The sequence below is a fragment of the Neolamprologus brichardi genome, chromosome 7 (assembly GCF_056152115.1).
Source record: "Neolamprologus brichardi isolate AB-2024 chromosome 7, ASM5615211v1, whole genome shotgun sequence".
In the NCBI taxonomy this organism is placed as follows: domain Eukaryota; kingdom Metazoa; phylum Chordata; class Actinopteri; order Cichliformes; family Cichlidae; genus Neolamprologus; species Neolamprologus brichardi.
The window spans coordinates 43,825,207-43,843,057 of record NC_142110.1 but is presented as its reverse complement, the minus strand read 5'-3'; the positions used below and the strand labels follow the sequence as shown (position 1 = coordinate 43,843,057).

Here is a 17,851-nt window from a genome sequence, read left to right as displayed (position 1 = left end):
CCAGTATAGATTTTAAACAGTTGCTATGTGGGCTCTGAGCCCTTACAGTAAATTGTCTTCAAACCGGTCTCCCTCACCACACTGTAGATAAGCTTGGATCCTGGACACCATCCCAGTGATACGTGAGCACATGTGTGTGTACATTGGCACAGTCTTCCATGTTCCACAGACCAGCGGGCCACTTTCAATAGGCTTCTCACCTCCTTCCACTCAAGGTCATGAACACGTGCGCCGGCAGCAATAAACACACTTCACCGTGCATCTCTGAAAATTACCCTTCTGGTCTTCTTCCAGTCCAGGTCAGAGGCAGGAAGTGAGCCGAGAGAAAATGAGGAAGCAGCAGCAGCGCGCTCTTGCTGCAGGTAGTGACCCTGAACCCTGACCTCTAACCTCACCTTGAATCACTCTGACAAAACACAGACGTGCAGCTCCTAATAACCTTAAAGTATATATTTTTTTAAAATTCAGAAATGTTTAAGATGTTAAAACACATTAGTAATATTAACTGAGCATTGAAATAAATTTAAAATAAAAACAGAAAGCTGCTTTATAATTTATCTCTTTATTTTTGGACAACAATAATAACAGCATGTTGCTTTTGTTCACTTTTTTACATTTACAGAAGTGGTGGACTCATGGACTTTGTTCCTTAATCAAACTATTGGACAATGTTTGAGGTACAGCTGCAAAAAAAGAAATGACTGTTCAGGCATGAACCCTGTCCAAATCCAGCATCCTTAATGCTCGTGTTTGCAGCTGAGAAATTCAAACCTTAGAACTATCTTAGAAGTATCAACAGTCACAAGAAGCCTAGCTGTTTTTGGACAGAGCCCATGGCTTTGGAGGGTGACTGATTTTCCAGAGCTGCCTCACCAGTTCCAGAAGAATAACCTGCTGCCATGTTTGGCAGGCTCCAGTTTGCCCTCGATGGTTTGGTTGGGCTCTGGACGAGGTCTAGAGTGGTAGGGGTTCTCTGGCAGGGGCCGCGAGGTTGCCACTTTGGTGACCTAAGGAAGAAAAGCAACACACAAACCATAAGTTCTCAGACATACACAGTATAAAGACACTGAAGACTCACTCAAATATTAATTGACACACTGATGTCAAACATGGCAGTTATTAGGAAACAATATAGCACATGCTCTGTGCCAATCTCTGACAAGAGATTATGCTTAAACTGCATAATAGGTCCATGCTAAAATGAAACCATACAAAAGCTGTCAACAGCTGAAGCCCTGAACATTTCCTTAGCCTTTCACTGGGCCTTCCATCTCATCCCTTGTCATGATTTATATCCCTGCACCTCTTTGTTTCCCCCAAAATCATCCAGACTGTCCCCTGCTTTGTCCCACCTTCACACCATTTGCCTCCTAACCTTTCTTACAAAAAACAGTTTGCTAATTTAAGTTCCAAAATCAGTAACAAAAATGGAATCTGTTTTAAATATATAAGCAGCCAGAAACTCGGTCCAGATCCACATTAAACAAGAACATTTTTCACAGTTTTACAAAGTCACATTTTTGTTCTTTTCTTTGCTGGCTCACATGTTTGAGTCGGTGCACAATATCTCTGTCTAACAAATGAAAGACAGCCAGAAAGTTGATTACAACCATTCAAACGCTCCCAGGTTTTTGGGTTGGTTTTTTTTTTTTTTCTTTTGCAGAAGTCCTTTTAAAAGACTACATAAATAAATGTCTAATAATCTATTGTTGGCATCGCTTTTTGGCTCCGTTTTGATTGCTGATACCTAAATTAGTGATTGCCAGTGTTATACAAGCCCCTTAAAAATGTTGGTTTTATGGAAAGAGAAAAAAAACAAAGCAGCATAAAACTATTTGCCTGCTCAAAACTGTAGCTGAATGAGACTGCATAAGATGCAATCATACATACCCCACAATCAACATGAATAGAGCCCATCAACCGAGCTACAGTACTCACACTGCAAATGCACAAGTTAATCCCTCACCAGCCTCACCTTAGACAGATCTCCCAAGTCAGGTCTCTCCCATCCCAGTTTCTCAAGGACGCAGCTGTCGAAAGCGTGCTGCTGTTTACGGCAGTGACGGAGTTCTGCCAAGTTTGAGTAATCCAGGCAGGTCCAGTACTCCGTGAAGGACTCGGCACAGTTCCCCTTGATTTGCCTAAAAGGCACAGTGCAGACAGACACACATCATAACATGCAGAAGCAGGATTCATTTTCATACAGACTGAATCTGCAACGTATGAAGTGGAAATCTTAAATCTAAAATATAATTAATTTTTATCCATCATCCATTATTTAAACATTAAAACCACAAAGATGAAATTCATAATATTGACTGTATTGTTTAAATGCGATGTTCTCTGGAAAATGATCCCAGCATTCTTGTGACTAGCACTTTGACACACACCACCCATGCACCACCTATGTCGCAGACAGACACCAACACACCCACTGCTAACACCTCCACCCTCCAAAAAGTGAAAGCACTCCCCGACAGCAGTAGCCTCCACCCTGCGGGAAATGTGCCCTGTCAGAGTGCAAAAAACTGCTCGATAAACACAAAAGGCCTAAGCCACTGGCCTGACCTCCAGAGTTCCTAGATCCCAATCTGGGAAGTTTGGAGGAAGCAAACTAAGTCAGATGCACAGAGGCTCCTCTCCACATCCTACAGGACCCAAAAGGATTTACTGCCAACCTACAGGACACCATCCAGAGATCCCATCAATCCAGCGACCACTGAGAGATGTTTTGGTGGGGGATGAGGGGTACCTACACAATATTAGGCAGGTAATTTTGATGTTTTGATGCCCAGTTGTATGATACTGGTGCTGACACCAATCAGCACCAGTATCCCACCAGTCAGTGGGATTTTCAAAAGAATGCATATCATAGGAGTCAATAATTCAAGAATGTAATAGACAGAGCTGCTCAAATTCAAGAAACCAAATGTATTTAAGCCCTCATATCAGCGTATGGTTACCCTGCTTGTGAGCAGTCACTTGTTGATTGAATCTGATTGCTATGGGCTGGTTTTCTATAACAAGAACACCTAAAGGTGGCTGGCAGTTGCCAGAAACACCAGAGAATCAAAACAGGCCCCTGGTGCAATTACAACTTTTCTCAAATCTATCTTCATTATCATAATTGCAGGTTTTTCTCTCACAAAAGCACCTCAGTTACTGCACAGGCGTCACAACATAACCAAAGCTCAGAATAAAACTTTTCAGTAAACACAGACACTGCACTTAAAAGTGAAAAAGGCCAGACCACAAAGTTTTATGGACACAATACGCTTCATGGGTATTTTTCTTATTCATGTTCTAAATCAGCCACTTTTTCTACTAAAGAGAGGGAAAATTACTGGAGTGTTTTCTACATCACACTTAATGAGCTCAAGTTGATGATTTATTCTTATGTTTTTGGGTAATTTAGAGAAGAGGCTAAATAACTCAGAGAACAGAGAAATGAAAATCTGGAACGGATTTTTATAAAGTCAAAATCAATATACTGATCAATAAGTAGAGAGAACATGATAAATAAAAAGCTTTGTGGAAGCAAATAGTGACTCAACAGGACGATACAAATGATGCAGAAGTGCAAGCGGCTGTGTGATTATCACACATTACACAATGGAAAATAACTCTTCAACGTATGCGGCAACAACCCTAAAGTTGAAGTAACTGAAATTTTGATGAAATATCTATTGAGACTCATACTGATCTCATTAAAAAAATGTCACTGCACAAATCAACCAGCAAAATACAACAAGATTTACCCTTAAAGGTTTCTTCCCATAACTTAGTGCACAAGTTGAGCACTCATCTTCCCCCATCTTACATTAGGATGTACTTTGGATAATTGTCATACTGAACCACCGACCTTCTGATCAGTAGATGACCCGCTCTAGTTCCTGAGCCTGGGTGAATCACCCAGTAATGTTTCACATACTTTAAATTAGCCATTGCAAACATTTTAGGCAAAACTGATTTCACAACCGCAGTGCACACAGTCTCAAACCAAATGGTAGCATGGATTTCAGGATGACATACTTTGGATTTTGTCATTAAAATCTTTTTAATTAATTAATTTGTTTAACTGATCTCATGCTGCTCTTTTAGCTGCTTTAATACACTGGCAGCATCTCCTCCCTTTGTGTCTGGAAAACACAAATACATTGTTTGCATATTGATTTTTGTAAACCACTTATCGTCCCTTGGTCCTTGGATAACACCCATATAAATTTTTATGTGATATAAAAAAAATATCATATCACTATATCATTGCTATAGCAACGCCATGAATTTATGTTCCCTAGTGCACAACAACAAGATCAGCATGTCTGTGTCTGAAAGCCAAGCATCAGCCTCCCATGATACCTAAAAGGCAGCTACTTCAACAAACTCCAACAGTTCTTTCCTGTTCCTGCTAAAGGTGGAAAATAACGCATTTCGCCAATTGTGGCAGAAGCACATTGTCAAGTACAACCGTGCTACGAAGGAGGAGATACAAGCAGCTGATGAGGTGCGACTTAAACGTAAACGAATGACTCCACCGAGTGTTGCTGGAACACTCACTAGTTACACTCCATATGGCAGAAAGAGCAAACAGAGGCTGGAGATTACTGATGTGGTTACATGATGGAAAAACAAGCCGCTGGCTAAAAGCTCGATCCAAAGTTCAGAATTTAAAGTTGAAAATATGGTTTTGGTATAGTTTTATTTAAGGGACATGGTTTACTGAGGTAAATTCTCAGCATCAATAAAATGTTCATTCTTGGTCGTATCATTTTATTTTGTTGTATTCATCCACGACACATTTAAAGGCCGGTCCGTAAAAATATTGTCTTACATTAAACCGGTCCATGGCGGAAAAAAGGTTGGGGACCGCTGTATTAGGTGATAGTACCAGGTACAAGGTACTTTTTAGTACCTACTCAATCGAGGTTCAAAGCAATCAGAAAATGTGACGTTGTCAGACTGCATGTCACCGATTGGCTAGTCAGGGGCATCACTTGATAAATAATGAGAGTGTCTCCTTCACAAAAATCAAAACCACCATTTTTGCAACCCAGCAACAAGGGCTACACAGAACTATTACCGTGGTCCTCGATTCTGATGAAAAGCCACTGACTGCACTGCAGGTATAACATCACCTCAATGTTGTAGCATTCATGTTGCATACAAATGATGTCACGGGACGTTGAGCCGTGTTAATATAACAACCCCCCGTACACATTAGATAGTACTCGACTGTAATGGAAAATGACTTGAGCCCAGTAGTACCGCCTCTTGTCGCATTGAGCCGAGTAGGTAATAATGGAAAAAATGCTTACTTCTCTAGAATTTAGTTGCTCTTCTCCATCCTTGATGTTACATGGAAGCCTGATTATCACCACATTTTTCTTCCCTTGCACTACTTTTAAGTCACATATTCAACTTTACCATGATGTTTACTCAGTTATGTTAATAATTTATTTTAACCAAAAGTCAAAAGATTGAAAACCTTATTAGCAGTAGAAGACACAGAATATGAAACTTCCCAACTCTGCAGTCTTCTGTAAGCTCAACAACTTTGAACTATGAAGGCACAACTGTCCAAGAGCAGCATTGGAAACCTCAGAACACATTCTCTTACCCACATGCCCATCACCAAGAAATGCAAAAGTATCTGACCAGAGTTTCACATGGACTCCCACAGTCTGCACTTTCAGCTGGCTCCAAAGTCAGGCCACATTTTCAATCACTCTCTGACCACAAGCACACTGTTCACTTTTGCAGATGACAACAATGCAGCAGCCCTCAGCTCTAAAAATATAATTACTCTGCCTAATCACCGGAGTATCGCCTTTCTGTCAAATATCATGACAACATCAAGCCAAGGCATAAGGAAAAATGTTATTCTCGCAGAAATGACAAAGCTCATCCTTTTACCATTCAGACTGCTCAGACAATACATCTAAGGCCTCATCAATCCAGTCCTGTTTATATATAGTCTCCTGCTTTCAGTGTTCACTTTCAGATATTGTGTCCATTCATACCCGAACTATATGGCACCAAACTACTACCTGAAGAAGTTGAGTGCACACTCATTGACTTTTCTCCCTTCCTCTAGGCACTTCCGGGGATCCTTCTCCTCCCAACGGCAGAGCATGAACTCTTTGTTGGGTTTGTCACATTGGGAGCCATAATGGTGGGCAGCAGCCTTCAGTACCGAAGAGGACACTTTTATCTGCACAGATAGCAACACATGGAAGACAATTAGAATGAAAAAGGAACATAACTACCAGAGACACTAACAAATAACAATTATGCAATTGGTGTTTTCATGAGACACACTTTAGTTCACTTCAATTTTATGTATATAGCACCAATTAAACAACAGTGTATATTAAGGTAGCACTTAGTACTAGTTTTATTTTGGTATATCAACAAGAAACATAAGACAGACCACAGTGAAGCCAAAGTTTATTTGCAATGTCTCTCTCTAGATGGGCTGTGTTTAAAAAACACAAACAAAAACCTGGATGCAGTGCCCAGTAGGAATTGTAAATGAACCTTGTATTGATCAGTTAATAAAGAGAAAACAGCATGATATGACATAAAGAAAGAGCTGTGTTGCTACTTTAATATTCCCATTACAACTGCCTTGTAGTGATTAGAGATGGCACGATACCACTTTTTTATGTCCGATACCGATATCATAAATTTGAATATCTGCCGATACCGATATGAATCCGATATAGTGTGTTTTTTAATCAATAAAAGTTTTTTTTTAATATCTTGCTGCATTTTGTATAAGTTTATACTCAAGTTTAAATAAATAACAACACTAAAGCTATTCTGTTATACCTGTATGTAAAAAATACACTGCACCCAAAATATTTCATAGTTCAGCAACACTGATCAATCTAATAAACTTAAACCTACTCCATCCTCCCTATTCTGGTATTTTAAAGAGTACTTAGCAGAAATATTAAGCAACCTAACTAATAGGGTTGCAAACTCCCAGCAAAAAAAAAAATAGGGAACCACCCTCCACCTCATGATGCTTAATCGATGTAATCAAATTTAATTTGATGCAGGGGGAAAATGCACAAAAATAAATTATTTTTCAAGAATAATTAAATAGATTCAACATCTTTCTTCAACAGAATTGCAGACTGCACAGATGGTATCTTCCCAAAGGAAAAAGTAGTATAGCTTACTAGGGTATATTAGACTTAACAGTTACTATATACAGTAATGGACTTCTATGTATTTTACATCAGATTAAAACTTTGGGTGTAAGAGTCAGATAATTATTTATTAAAAGCTAGACATTTTAAATGAGAATAAGAAAGAAAAGTATGTCTTTGTGCCCCCTTTTCCCTGTTCATGCCCTATCGGCCCCCCTGGCTAAACTTTGCTAGATCCGCACAGCACAGTTACCAGCCGTCAGCTATGTAGAAAACGATCCTGGTGTAGAAAGTAATATTAAATAAATTCTAACAACAGCTTATCAAGCTTAAACATGCTGCTGTTGTTCAGCCGCTGGTTTCCTCTTTCTGGTGAGAAGTGGGGCAAAAACAAAGAAGAGAGACGGACTCGCGACAGAAAAGCCGATCATTAATCAGTTTCACTATTGAAGTAGCAGCAGGAGAGAGAGAGAGAGAGGCAGTCGCTCCATATATCTGTTGTTAAGCTTAACGTGGGAATGCTTTACAGACATTCAGAGATGAACTTACACACTTGCTTTACTTCTCTCTGGGATAACTTCATCGGAGATGAAATGCCAGATTGGTAGCGAGGCTACAAATACACACAGCCGCTCTATCACGTGACGCACACTACTGCGACATGCTATGGTTATGAGCCGAGTTACGCCATGTAGCAAGTTTTGTGAGGTGCTTTTTTGATATTTAATGGATCGGATTACATTTTTTATTTCTCACCGATATCCGATCCAGTAATTTGGGTCGGTATCAGACCGATACCGATACGTAATATCGGATCGGTCCATCTCTAGTAGTGATCACTGCTAATGTGATTTAATTTATAGCTGCTATATGCATTATTATCTCATGAAGAGCAGGCACGCTCAACATGTTAGAGTTTCTGCTGTGAAACTGTGAAAACATGTCCTTGAGCATCTGAACTGTTGACTGTTTATTTTTGTCCAATAAGAAACACAACCTATACAATAAATAATACATTATAAAGCAAATCTCTACACAGAAGCACAAATTCTAACATGAAAATGACCACTTTAGCCCACAAATTCTGGCTTTTTTAAAATTTGAATATTTTACTAGCACTGCCCCCATGGTAAAATTGCGGCCTGGTCAGTGTTATAATAAAACTTTAGCTATAGCCAACCCATGCATATACTTGTTTTGCATTTCCATTTTATCAAAGGAAAACATTTGCCTATTTATTTCTGAACTTTTTTTAATCTCCTCGTCGCCCTCCACATGTAAACATTTAGCCAGCACAAAATTAATGTGAGAAAAAAACAAAAAAACAAAAAAAAAAAACCAGACATCAACCACTGTTTGCCATTGATGCCATTTGACACATTATGAAATATAATGATTTGTTTTATTTTTTTTTTGAAAAATAATGCAAATAATGTTTACGGTGAAATCAAATGTTCACAAATGAAACAGGAGTGTAAACATTATTTGTGAGAGTTTTAGGATTTAAATATACAAAAAGCTAAAGTAAAAGAAAAAACTGAGATTAAATAATAATCTCTGTTGCTGGTGTTGAATTATGTAGTAAAAATGACGCTATTTACATTTAAATTATTTATATTATCTACAACAATAATTCTGAGGGCTACATAAGTTAATGATATAGCTGTTTTCTTTGTGTCTTCTCTTTTGGAGGGTAAGGCAGCTTTAACAATACGAATGCAGGTCAGACATATACAAGCATTGCTTCTATCTGACCCTGTTCAGCCACTACTTCTTATACAAGTGAATTTACTATCTGTATCAAATATCAATATCAAAATCTTTCAACAAGGTAAACATGTTGGTGCATTTCTACAACATATAAATATATGTATATATACTATATTCTTCTCTTCATGTTATCTTTAAAATATCTGCAGGGGTCTTGCCAGGTATTTAACAAAATTCATACTGTACTTAAAGAAAGTTTGTCTCACAAGCTGAAAGAGTATGCTTTAGCAAAAGCTTGATAAAGTGCCCGGTGTTAGGACAGATCTAAATTAATGGTGCAGGCTCGTTTATTATATCCTCCGTGCTATTATTGTTGGACAGGCACAGGCTGCTGCTGCTGACAGCTATCACCTGACTTCCAAGGACAAGTTCAATATGTCAAATAGCACTGCTACAACAAACTGGTATAAGAACCGAATGGAATCGAAAGCTCCTTGACAGGTATAACCAAATGTACATTCTGAATGCACATTTGCTAAACTTAAAAGACTCAAGTTAACGCCATATATTGTTGTCAAAAACAGTTATCATAAAGGCGCCGAAATATTTAACACCTTCCTGTGCTATAGTAAATATTCACTCACATATGTATAGCATTCATCAATATAATATAACTATCTTAGCAAGTAAAGCTAGTGGCTTAAAGTTTACAGCTTTTCAAATGAACCGTGCAGCAGCTATCCCTTCAGCTAGCTACTTAGCCGGCTTGTCCCGTCTTCTTCATTCATGCTAAACAATAATGTCCGCTCACCTCGTCCACCTTCAGCTCCTGCAGGGTGGGGACTTCCAGCTTTGTGGGCATGACTGTGTAGCTGTGCAGTTAAAGAAATCAAGAAGCTCAAATACCGCTGGTGAAAAACATTCAAGGTCCTCGTCAGACCCCAGTGCGAGCGACGAGGCCGTAAAGAAGGTCAGTTAACTTTCCCTGCTACTGTCAGCTAGTGGCCGCGCTCTGATGACGCAATTCACAGAGCGACGCGGAGCCGCATGCGCACTGAAAAAAGACTTTTAAGAAAATAAAATTGGATTGACATTTATCATATTTTATTTAAAAATGAATAAATCCAACAAACTATGAAAACGTTTTTTTTTTTTTAGATGAGTAGAAACCAATAACTTGTTCAACAGTCGTATTGTTGCGTCATTGCCATGGTAACGGTATACCACTTCACTGCTGTTTTCAGTTTTTAGAGTTTTTAGATCGACTTTGCATGCTTTTTCCACCCTACATAGAAAGCAGGACATTGTGTTAATGGAGCACATCGGAAGCAGTTACAATGGGGCAACAAAATTTGGCAGGTAGTTTGGCCGTAGTTGTGAAAAAGAGCCACAGACACAGTGTTTGCATATGTGCGTGTGTTTGTGTGTGCTCGTATACTCAAACACAGTTCATAAAACAGTGTGTTTTTTCTCTGCTTCAGGATGGAAGGTGAAGGAGAGTACACCTTCCCTACAAATACAAGATATGTGGGAGAGATGAAAGATGGAATGTTCCATGGCAAAGGAGTGCTGTACTTTCCAAATGGAAGTAAATATGAGAGCACCTGGGAAAACGGCATAGCCAAACAGGTGAACAGTTTTGTATGTGTGTCCATCCCTTCATGTCAGACTGTCTGCAGCCACATGCATGACTGTGTGTGTTTCACATTGGTTATAGCTGATATTATCTGATATTACATCTGGTCCCTTTTAGTAATCACTCACAGTTATTATCGTAGTAATTAGGTTTGCCCTTTTTTCGGTAAGATCTTTAGCCTCTCCTGCTCTGAAGTAAACTTTCATGGACCTCACTGCAATAGCAATCACTACAATTATTATCATCACTGCTGTTGCGGTTCATTTGAAATGATAGTAGCTCTTAACCATGACAAACCTTGGCCCAGACAACCCAGCACCTGCTTTTAGTGCCAGTAAAAGACCTGCAACTTACCTCCATGCAGAACAAATCTAAACAATTCAATAAACCCAGAGGTTTCCTCCAATTTTTACCCTTTCTATTCATCAACAATTTTTATTTATTTCATTTTAAACTTCAATAACAGAACTTAAGGATAACTACATAAATAAATAGTTTAAAAAACAAAACAACAAAAACAAAACAACAACAAAAAAACAAACAAACAAAAAACACAACAACAACAACAAAACAAAAAAACAAAACAAAAACCAAAACAAAGGGAAGTTATCCTATTCTTTCTTTGCACACCAATCCCCACACCACCACTCTGTCATTACTCCTCTATTCTTCAAGTTACAGAAAGCCAGCTTGTAAAGGGGGACCAAATACAATCATATTGATGCAATTTGTCTAATAAACCATAAGTCACTTTTTCGTAAGATGCCAACTTAGCCATTGTCTTTAGCCACTCTTCATAGGGAGGGGGGTTCTTTTTCCGCCAATGTCTTAGCAGGACCCGTTTGGCCGTAGTAAGAGCCAGAATAATCCATCTTTTTGTATAACTGGAAAAATCTCCATCAGAAAGTTCTGTGGTTATACCAAGTATGGACAGTTTTGGTGAGATACCAAATCTCCTTTTTAAAACACTGAAAATTACCTCCAATATATTTTCCCACCAAACCCGAAGTGCCGAACAGCTCCATAAGATATGTAAAATCGAAGCATTTTGACCATCAAATCTCCAACATTTGTCCGTAGAGGCCAGGTTCCATTTATACAATTGTTGCGGTGTTCGATGCCACCTATGGATTATCTTAAGTTGAATAAATCTACTGCCTGTTTCTTTATACATAGTATTAACATTTTGAAAACATGAATCCCATTCAACTGAAGATATGTCCAATGCCATGTCCTGGGCCCAGTAGCCCTTAACTTTCAGTAGAGGGTCAGCTGACCGTTCTTGCAATAAGTGATAAATCCTAGAGGTAATGCCTTTACCCAAGGATGATCTTGAGAGCAGGACTTCCACAGGGCTGCCCACAGGACAACTCAAGGGGGTTCCCAGCCACTTCGATAATGAACTATGTATTTGGACATATCTCCAGAATTGATTACGCTTCAACTTATATAACTCCACAATTTTATCAAAGCTTAAAAAACATTTAGTCCCACAGTCAAATAAATCTGATACATTAAGGATGCCTGCTTTACGCCACTGTAACCAGTCAACCGATGTCCCTCCAATTAAAATTCTTTTATTCCCCCATAAGGTTGCCGAAGGTGATTTAATAAAGTCCCAGCAACCTGCCCTATGTAATTTACACCACAATGTCTTTGCATTTGCAATTATAGGATGGGTAGTTTTATGACTGGTATCAAACAGCTCCCTCCAAGGAGAAATACCGCCATTAACTTCGGTCTCTATATGGGACCAGATGGGTTTAACTGGTGCAGTAGGTAACCAAGCTCTAAGTTGTTTCACATTCATCACCCAATAATACCATTGGAAATTAGGCAATGAAAAATCTCCTTGTTTTGCACTCGCTTGAAGTTTCTTAATACTTAAACGATGCGGTGAGCTACCCCAAAAAACTGCCGGATCAAAAAGTCTAGATCTTCGAAATACTTATCTGGAATGTGTAATGGAATATTAGATAAAATATAAAAGATCATGGGTGCAGTCATCATCTTAATACAACTAATTTTACCCCATATTGTGAGACGCACTCTGGGGCATCTACCAAATTCCATTTTTATTCTTTCAAACATTGGCTCCATATTTGCTCGAACCATCTTAGTGTAATCCGAGGTAATTTGTATCCCCAAATACCTCAAACCATTCACGGACCACCAAAACTCCCACTGTTTAAATAAAGTATGGGGGCAGTGTCCTGACATAGGCATTGCCTCTGATTTATTCCAGTTGACGCTTTCTAGCTTTCTGTACATTCTAATAGGGCTGCAATTGACTTCCCAGGCTGGGTCATAAGTAACAACATATCATCTGCATATAATAGAAGCTTATGTTGACTATTACTCATCAAAATTCCAAATATATTTACATTATTTCTCAGTTTTTGTGCCAGAGGCTCTATAGCAATTACAAAAAGACCGGCGCTAAGGGGACAACCCTGTCTTGTGGATCTCTGTAAAAGGAATAGGTCTGATATGAGCCCATTTGTCAATACTCGCGCTGAAGGCGAATCATATAATATCTTTATCCACCTAATAAAATTATCACCAAAACCAAACTTTTCTAATGTCTTAAACAGATAATCCCACTCAACACAATCAAAAGCTTTTGCAGCATCCAGCAATAGGGTCACTGTTGGATATACTGAATCATATACATAATTTTGCAAATTAACCAACCGCCTAATATTATCTGAACCATAGCGGTTTGGAACAAAACCAGATTGGTCTGCATGAATTATTTTCGCCATTACTACTTTTAATCGACCCGCTAAGACCTGTGCCCTTTCTATGCGATCCTTTTGTAATACCAATTAGCTTTTTTAAAAGAACTGGCAAATGTATTAAGAAAAAAAAGAAGAAGAAGAGCACAGATTACAGGCGCTCAGGATTTTTATTCACAGCCTTAGTTAGAGTTGTGCAGGTGCTGAAACTGCTTCTAGCAGTGGAGAATGAGCAGGCCTGGAGGTTCCAAGGAGCAAAGGCATGAGGTTGGAGCCCAGAGAGGCTATATGTCAGAAATGTGGCTGGCTGGCACACAAAAAGAGCTCTAGAGCACAGAGAGAGCAAAAACTAAGCAAAGATTGTGAGTAAGCATGACACACTTCTACTCAGTCAGACAGTGGCTGCATGATTTGGTCTTAATACATAAGGAGCAGGCTTGAAAACCAGGGATCCAGGAGAAACCAGTGAGCAGCCATGCCCCTGGGAAGACCTTACAGCATTACGACCCATACATATGCTGTATAGTTAACAGCATTAATCGAAGCTGCTGCTCCTGGATCCCTATCAGCTCACTGACATGAGATAATGGTGCACTTCAATGGAGCAGATTTATTGGTTACACCTAGTGCAAGTTTCAGAGATGTACTCTGAATATGACTTAGATAGACTAAATGTCAAGGTCTTAGCTGTTTTTTGTTTTGGGGATTTTGAATTCCTCGTGAATATATTTGAGTTTGGGCTTCTGTGGAGGTTTATTGTTATTTCAGGCGTTTCCCGTTATGATCTCTGTGTTGAATTTCTGGGTTCCTGTTTTGATTTCTTTATTGTAATAGATTGAGAACTTTATCTTAGGTGACATTCCTGTTTGACTTTACAGTTATCCTTGTCGGATCCTTGTCCTTATTGGATACAAGTAACACGTTACTTGTATCCGATTACTTTTTTCAAGTAATGAGTAGAGTAAGCGATTACTATTGCAAAACAGTAATTAGATTACTGTTACTTTCCCATAAGCACGCTACGTTACTGCGTTGCTGCGTTGCTGCGTTGCTAAACCGTGATTTTGTTTGTGAGAGTGTCTCATGACAATCTCTTACGAGTGTGCGACATCTGTGGCAGCAACAGACGTGTGTAGATCAACAATGGATAGTATGGAGTGCAGGAGAGAGCACGACCATGTAGCGTTTAAAGCTTGGAAGTACTTAAATTACTTCAAGTTTTATTCCGTAAAAAGTGACAAAAACATAAACTCCACTGTAAACTCTGCATGGGAGGAAAACTTCTTTATACAGCAAAAAATTAAACTTCAAATCTGAGCAATTATCTAGGACACTGCCATGAATGTGAAATTCACAGAGAAAGCCCCGGATCCCCCCACTGACATGACAGTTGCGGCACCTGGCAAACCCCTGACAGCCCCATTTCTGCTAAAAAAGTGAAAATAGATTTAAGAACGACAGGACTTAGTTCTGCTGAATCTTAGATTTTATTTATTTTTTGCTGTTTTACTTGCATCTATTTGAAAGAGTGAGTGTAAACACAAAATTATTTTATATGCTGGAATATGCAGAAAATAGGTTTTGTTACGACCCCTTTTGCTAGGCGACAGGGGCAGTCTCACTCCCTCCAAGGCCCGGGGCCGTAACAGTTTAAATGTTAAACAAATTTCTTCAAAGTCAAAGACTGTTGCATATAATTTCTTTTTTGCAAGATGCGATGTGCATAAAGTTAAAAGATTCAAACTAATAAAACAAGTTTTAAAAAGAGAATTTTTCATTTGATTACAGGTTTATTGCTTTATTATGTATTCAGGTTCTGTATCATGTTTTTAAAAAGTAACTAAGTAATAAAGTAACTAATTACTTTTGAAAAGAGGAAATCAGTAAAGTAATGGGATTACTTTCTTGGAGAAGTAATCAGTAATTAGTAACTAATTACTATTTTAAAGTAACGTGACCAACACTGCTTATGAATGGCTTAAAATATTTTTTCAAGTGGCTCAAAAAGCGTCAGTCGAGTCATGCAGAATGTAAACAACTAAATAAATAACTATACATAATAAATGCCAGGGAAGTCTGTTTATGTTATGTGTGTCTGAAAGGATAAAAATATCCGCTGATATGTTGCAATATCAGATTTGTAAATCGCCAAATTAAATCGCCAGTATTAATATTGGTCTTAAAAATATCACTATAACAGTTGAACTCTAGTTAAACTCTAATTAAAACTATCCAGAGTATCTAACTCTCCTTATGCGGTGAAAGAAAATGTGTGTATTTTTTGAAAGATTTCGACAGTTATAAGGATATTTTTTGGGGGAAAAATTAGGAAAGCATGGAACAACAATGAAAAAATATAGATATATAGCTAAAAATGACTGGAAAGTGTAATGCTGTAAAAAACAAACAACAAAAAAAAAGGCTGCCGTCTGCCGCCATCTGCTGTGACTGGTTGGGGGAATGAGGGATAAAAGAGGCAGAACAACAAACAGTGTCTTTCTTGTATCATCCCTTGAGGATAAATAAAGTTCACCCCAAATACCAAAAGGCATATTTTTCCACTTTCTCCTTGAGATATGTATCTGTGCAGACAGCTTTGGTTTTATCTGCTGAGGTTTGGAGATATTCATCACTGAGAGCTCTGCGTCAATCGAAAGACAATGGAGGGAGATTTAAATTCTTTTGGGTTCTCAGAGAACTCAAAGCTGACATTTGAAAACCGCAGCTTCAACTTATCTTTCCAGAAACCATGCCTGGGGTATGCAGGATAACCCAGACCCAGATCTTACATGCAGCAAAGTTTGCTGGAATATTCCCTACGATAACTGTCATCAGTGAGATCTGTGCATTATCTTGGATTTTTCACTGATTTGAGAAGCACATGTTATATTTCTTTCACTAACAGTGCATTGGGATTGGGGAGGATACAGATATTACAGCTTTGGCAAAGAAAACCCTCACTTTCCACTTGTCACTGATAGGTGGTTTTTATTAAGCGGACTTAATTATAAGGATACTTCACAGGTCTGTGTGTGCTTCCACACCAGGGGACATTTACCTTTGCAGACGGACTGCAGTACCAGGAGAAGGACTGGAACTACTGCGATGGTTATGACAGACGCTTCTACACGGAGAGGTGCAATGGCCTCAGACCTGCAGGTTGGATCTTATTTTCTAGACCACTCCTAAACAAACACACAAGGAATGATGAGCATATAGTGTACAAGCCAAGTCTCTGTATTGTTTGGCTGAAAGCTTCCTCTCAGTGCTGGATAATTTGTAAACTATGACTTTTATCTGAACAGCTCTTTCTATTTCGGTCCCTGTTTTACCTAGCAAAGTTATGCAGGCAGTTCTGTCATCCTGCTTCATGAGCCAGAATCTGTGTTCATCACTGACCTGACGAATAGATGGTTTTACCTCTAAGTCATTCCTCAGTCAAATCATAATAATTCCATCTATTCATACAGGAAAATCTCAGATAACAGATTTACATCCTCCACGAGCCATTCCTGATGGATGTTATGACTGTGGAGATGGTTTCTATAACCCCAGCACCAGAGTGGTCACAGCCTACACCGGCAGGTTTCTCAGGAGCGCAGGTGAGAACAAACTGTTAGAGCAAAGCTCGCTAACCATTAGGAGAGGTGTGCTCATTCATATAAATTTTTTGTTATATACTAGTGGATACTTTGTAGCTTGTACCCCTGATCCACACAAGAAGCAGAATTATCTGTATTTTCACAACAAAATCCTCCTCTTTCACTGCTTACCCCGCTGTGGTTTTGTGCACATTTTTCCACTTGTTTTGTTGCCAAACTGGCTCTGTCCACTACTGAGCAATATCCAGGCACCGTGGCCTGTTGCGCCAAGGTAAATTAGAAAGATTAAAGGCAAGCTCAAACACAAAATTTCCATTTCAAATTATGTACACAAAGTGTTACGTCCAGTAAAGCACCTGTCAGTGATGGATTGCTTTATGTTAAAATATATTTATTCAGTAACCTAATAAAGTATGTCCATTTGTTTCTACGACTGACCATAACTAGAAACAATATTAATTCCAGTAATCATGTAATTAATTTAACCTTCAAATTTACCGCATGTGTATGTACGGCAAATATAAGTTTTGCACCTATGTTTAAACTAATGCTTGGATCATAGAAGAAAGCAAATATTTACTCACAATATGGTTCTGTGTGCATTTGTGACCACTGTTTTTCTGACTGAGAACACGCGTTGCTGAATTCAAACAGAAGGGAATCAAGTAAAAAACAAGGTTGAGAGGTTAAATGATTGATTGATTGATTTGGCGTGAGGTACACAGGTGAGGAGTCTCTGGTGATCGGGTTTTAATGTAACATAATATTTAAGAGGCTACTGATGGAATGAGCTGTGCACAAATATTCCCTGATGGAGGGAGCGGTGGAGCAGGGCTGAAGAGTGATGCTAAAGAATCTGGACGGATGTGATGAACTTAGTTGGAAGGACAACAACCGTGAACACTGGCGGTGATGTAAAGCGTGAGGCGAAGAAAAGGGTTGCACTAATCGGATGCTGACAGGAGCAGAAGACTGTTTCAAGACTATTGCGGTGCTACTCCAGGTGGG

General features: G+C 38.9%; 2 protein-coding genes across 3 annotated transcripts in view; one reads left to right on the top strand and one right to left on the bottom strand.

The window, feature by feature from the left end:
• Positions 1-546: 546 nt before the first annotated feature.
• ndufa8 (NADH:ubiquinone oxidoreductase subunit A8) lies at positions 547-9,894 on the bottom strand. The gene is made up of 4 exons (XM_006788781.3): positions 9,679-9,894; positions 6,048-6,211; positions 1,976-2,141; positions 547-1,007 (listed from the first exon to the last, which is right to left on the bottom strand). The coding sequence occupies exons 1-4, from the start codon at positions 9,727-9,729 to the stop codon at positions 870-872; spliced, it is 519 nt and encodes a 172-aa protein (XP_006788844.1). The 5' UTR covers positions 9,730-9,894; the 3' UTR covers positions 547-869.
• Positions 9,895-10,043: 149 nt separating this feature from the next.
• The window catches only part of morn5 (MORN repeat containing 5), an 18,290-nt gene continuing 10,482 nt past the window's right edge, over positions 10,044-17,851 (top strand). For both annotated transcript variants that reach the window (XM_006788777.3, XM_006788778.3), the window contains exons 1-4: positions 10,044-10,226; positions 10,349-10,496; positions 16,289-16,400; positions 16,712-16,843. In XM_006788777.3, coding sequence (XP_006788840.2) covers positions 10,180-10,226; positions 10,349-10,496; positions 16,289-16,400; positions 16,712-16,843 — 439 coding nt within the window. In that variant the 5' untranslated portion in view covers positions 10,044-10,179. The remainder of the gene's footprint in view (positions 10,227-10,348; positions 10,497-16,288; positions 16,401-16,711; positions 16,844-17,851) is intronic.

What these genes read in the sequence shown, in the direction of transcription:
- ndufa8 (XM_006788781.3), bottom strand. Translation starts at nt 9,729, where the DNA reads ATGCCCACAAAGCTGGAAGTCCCCACCCTGCAGGAGCTGAAGGTGGAC. An exon ending in AGGAGCTGAAGGTGGACGAG is followed by an intron (nt 6,212 to 9,678) that starts GTGAGCGGACAT and finishes CTATCTGTGCAG; the next exon opens with ATAAAAGTGTCCTCTTCGGT. An exon ending in TGTGCACTCAACTTCTTCAG is followed by an intron (nt 2,142 to 6,047) that starts GTAGTAGTTTGG and finishes TGTGCCTTTTAG; the next exon opens with GCAAATCAAGGGGAACTGTG.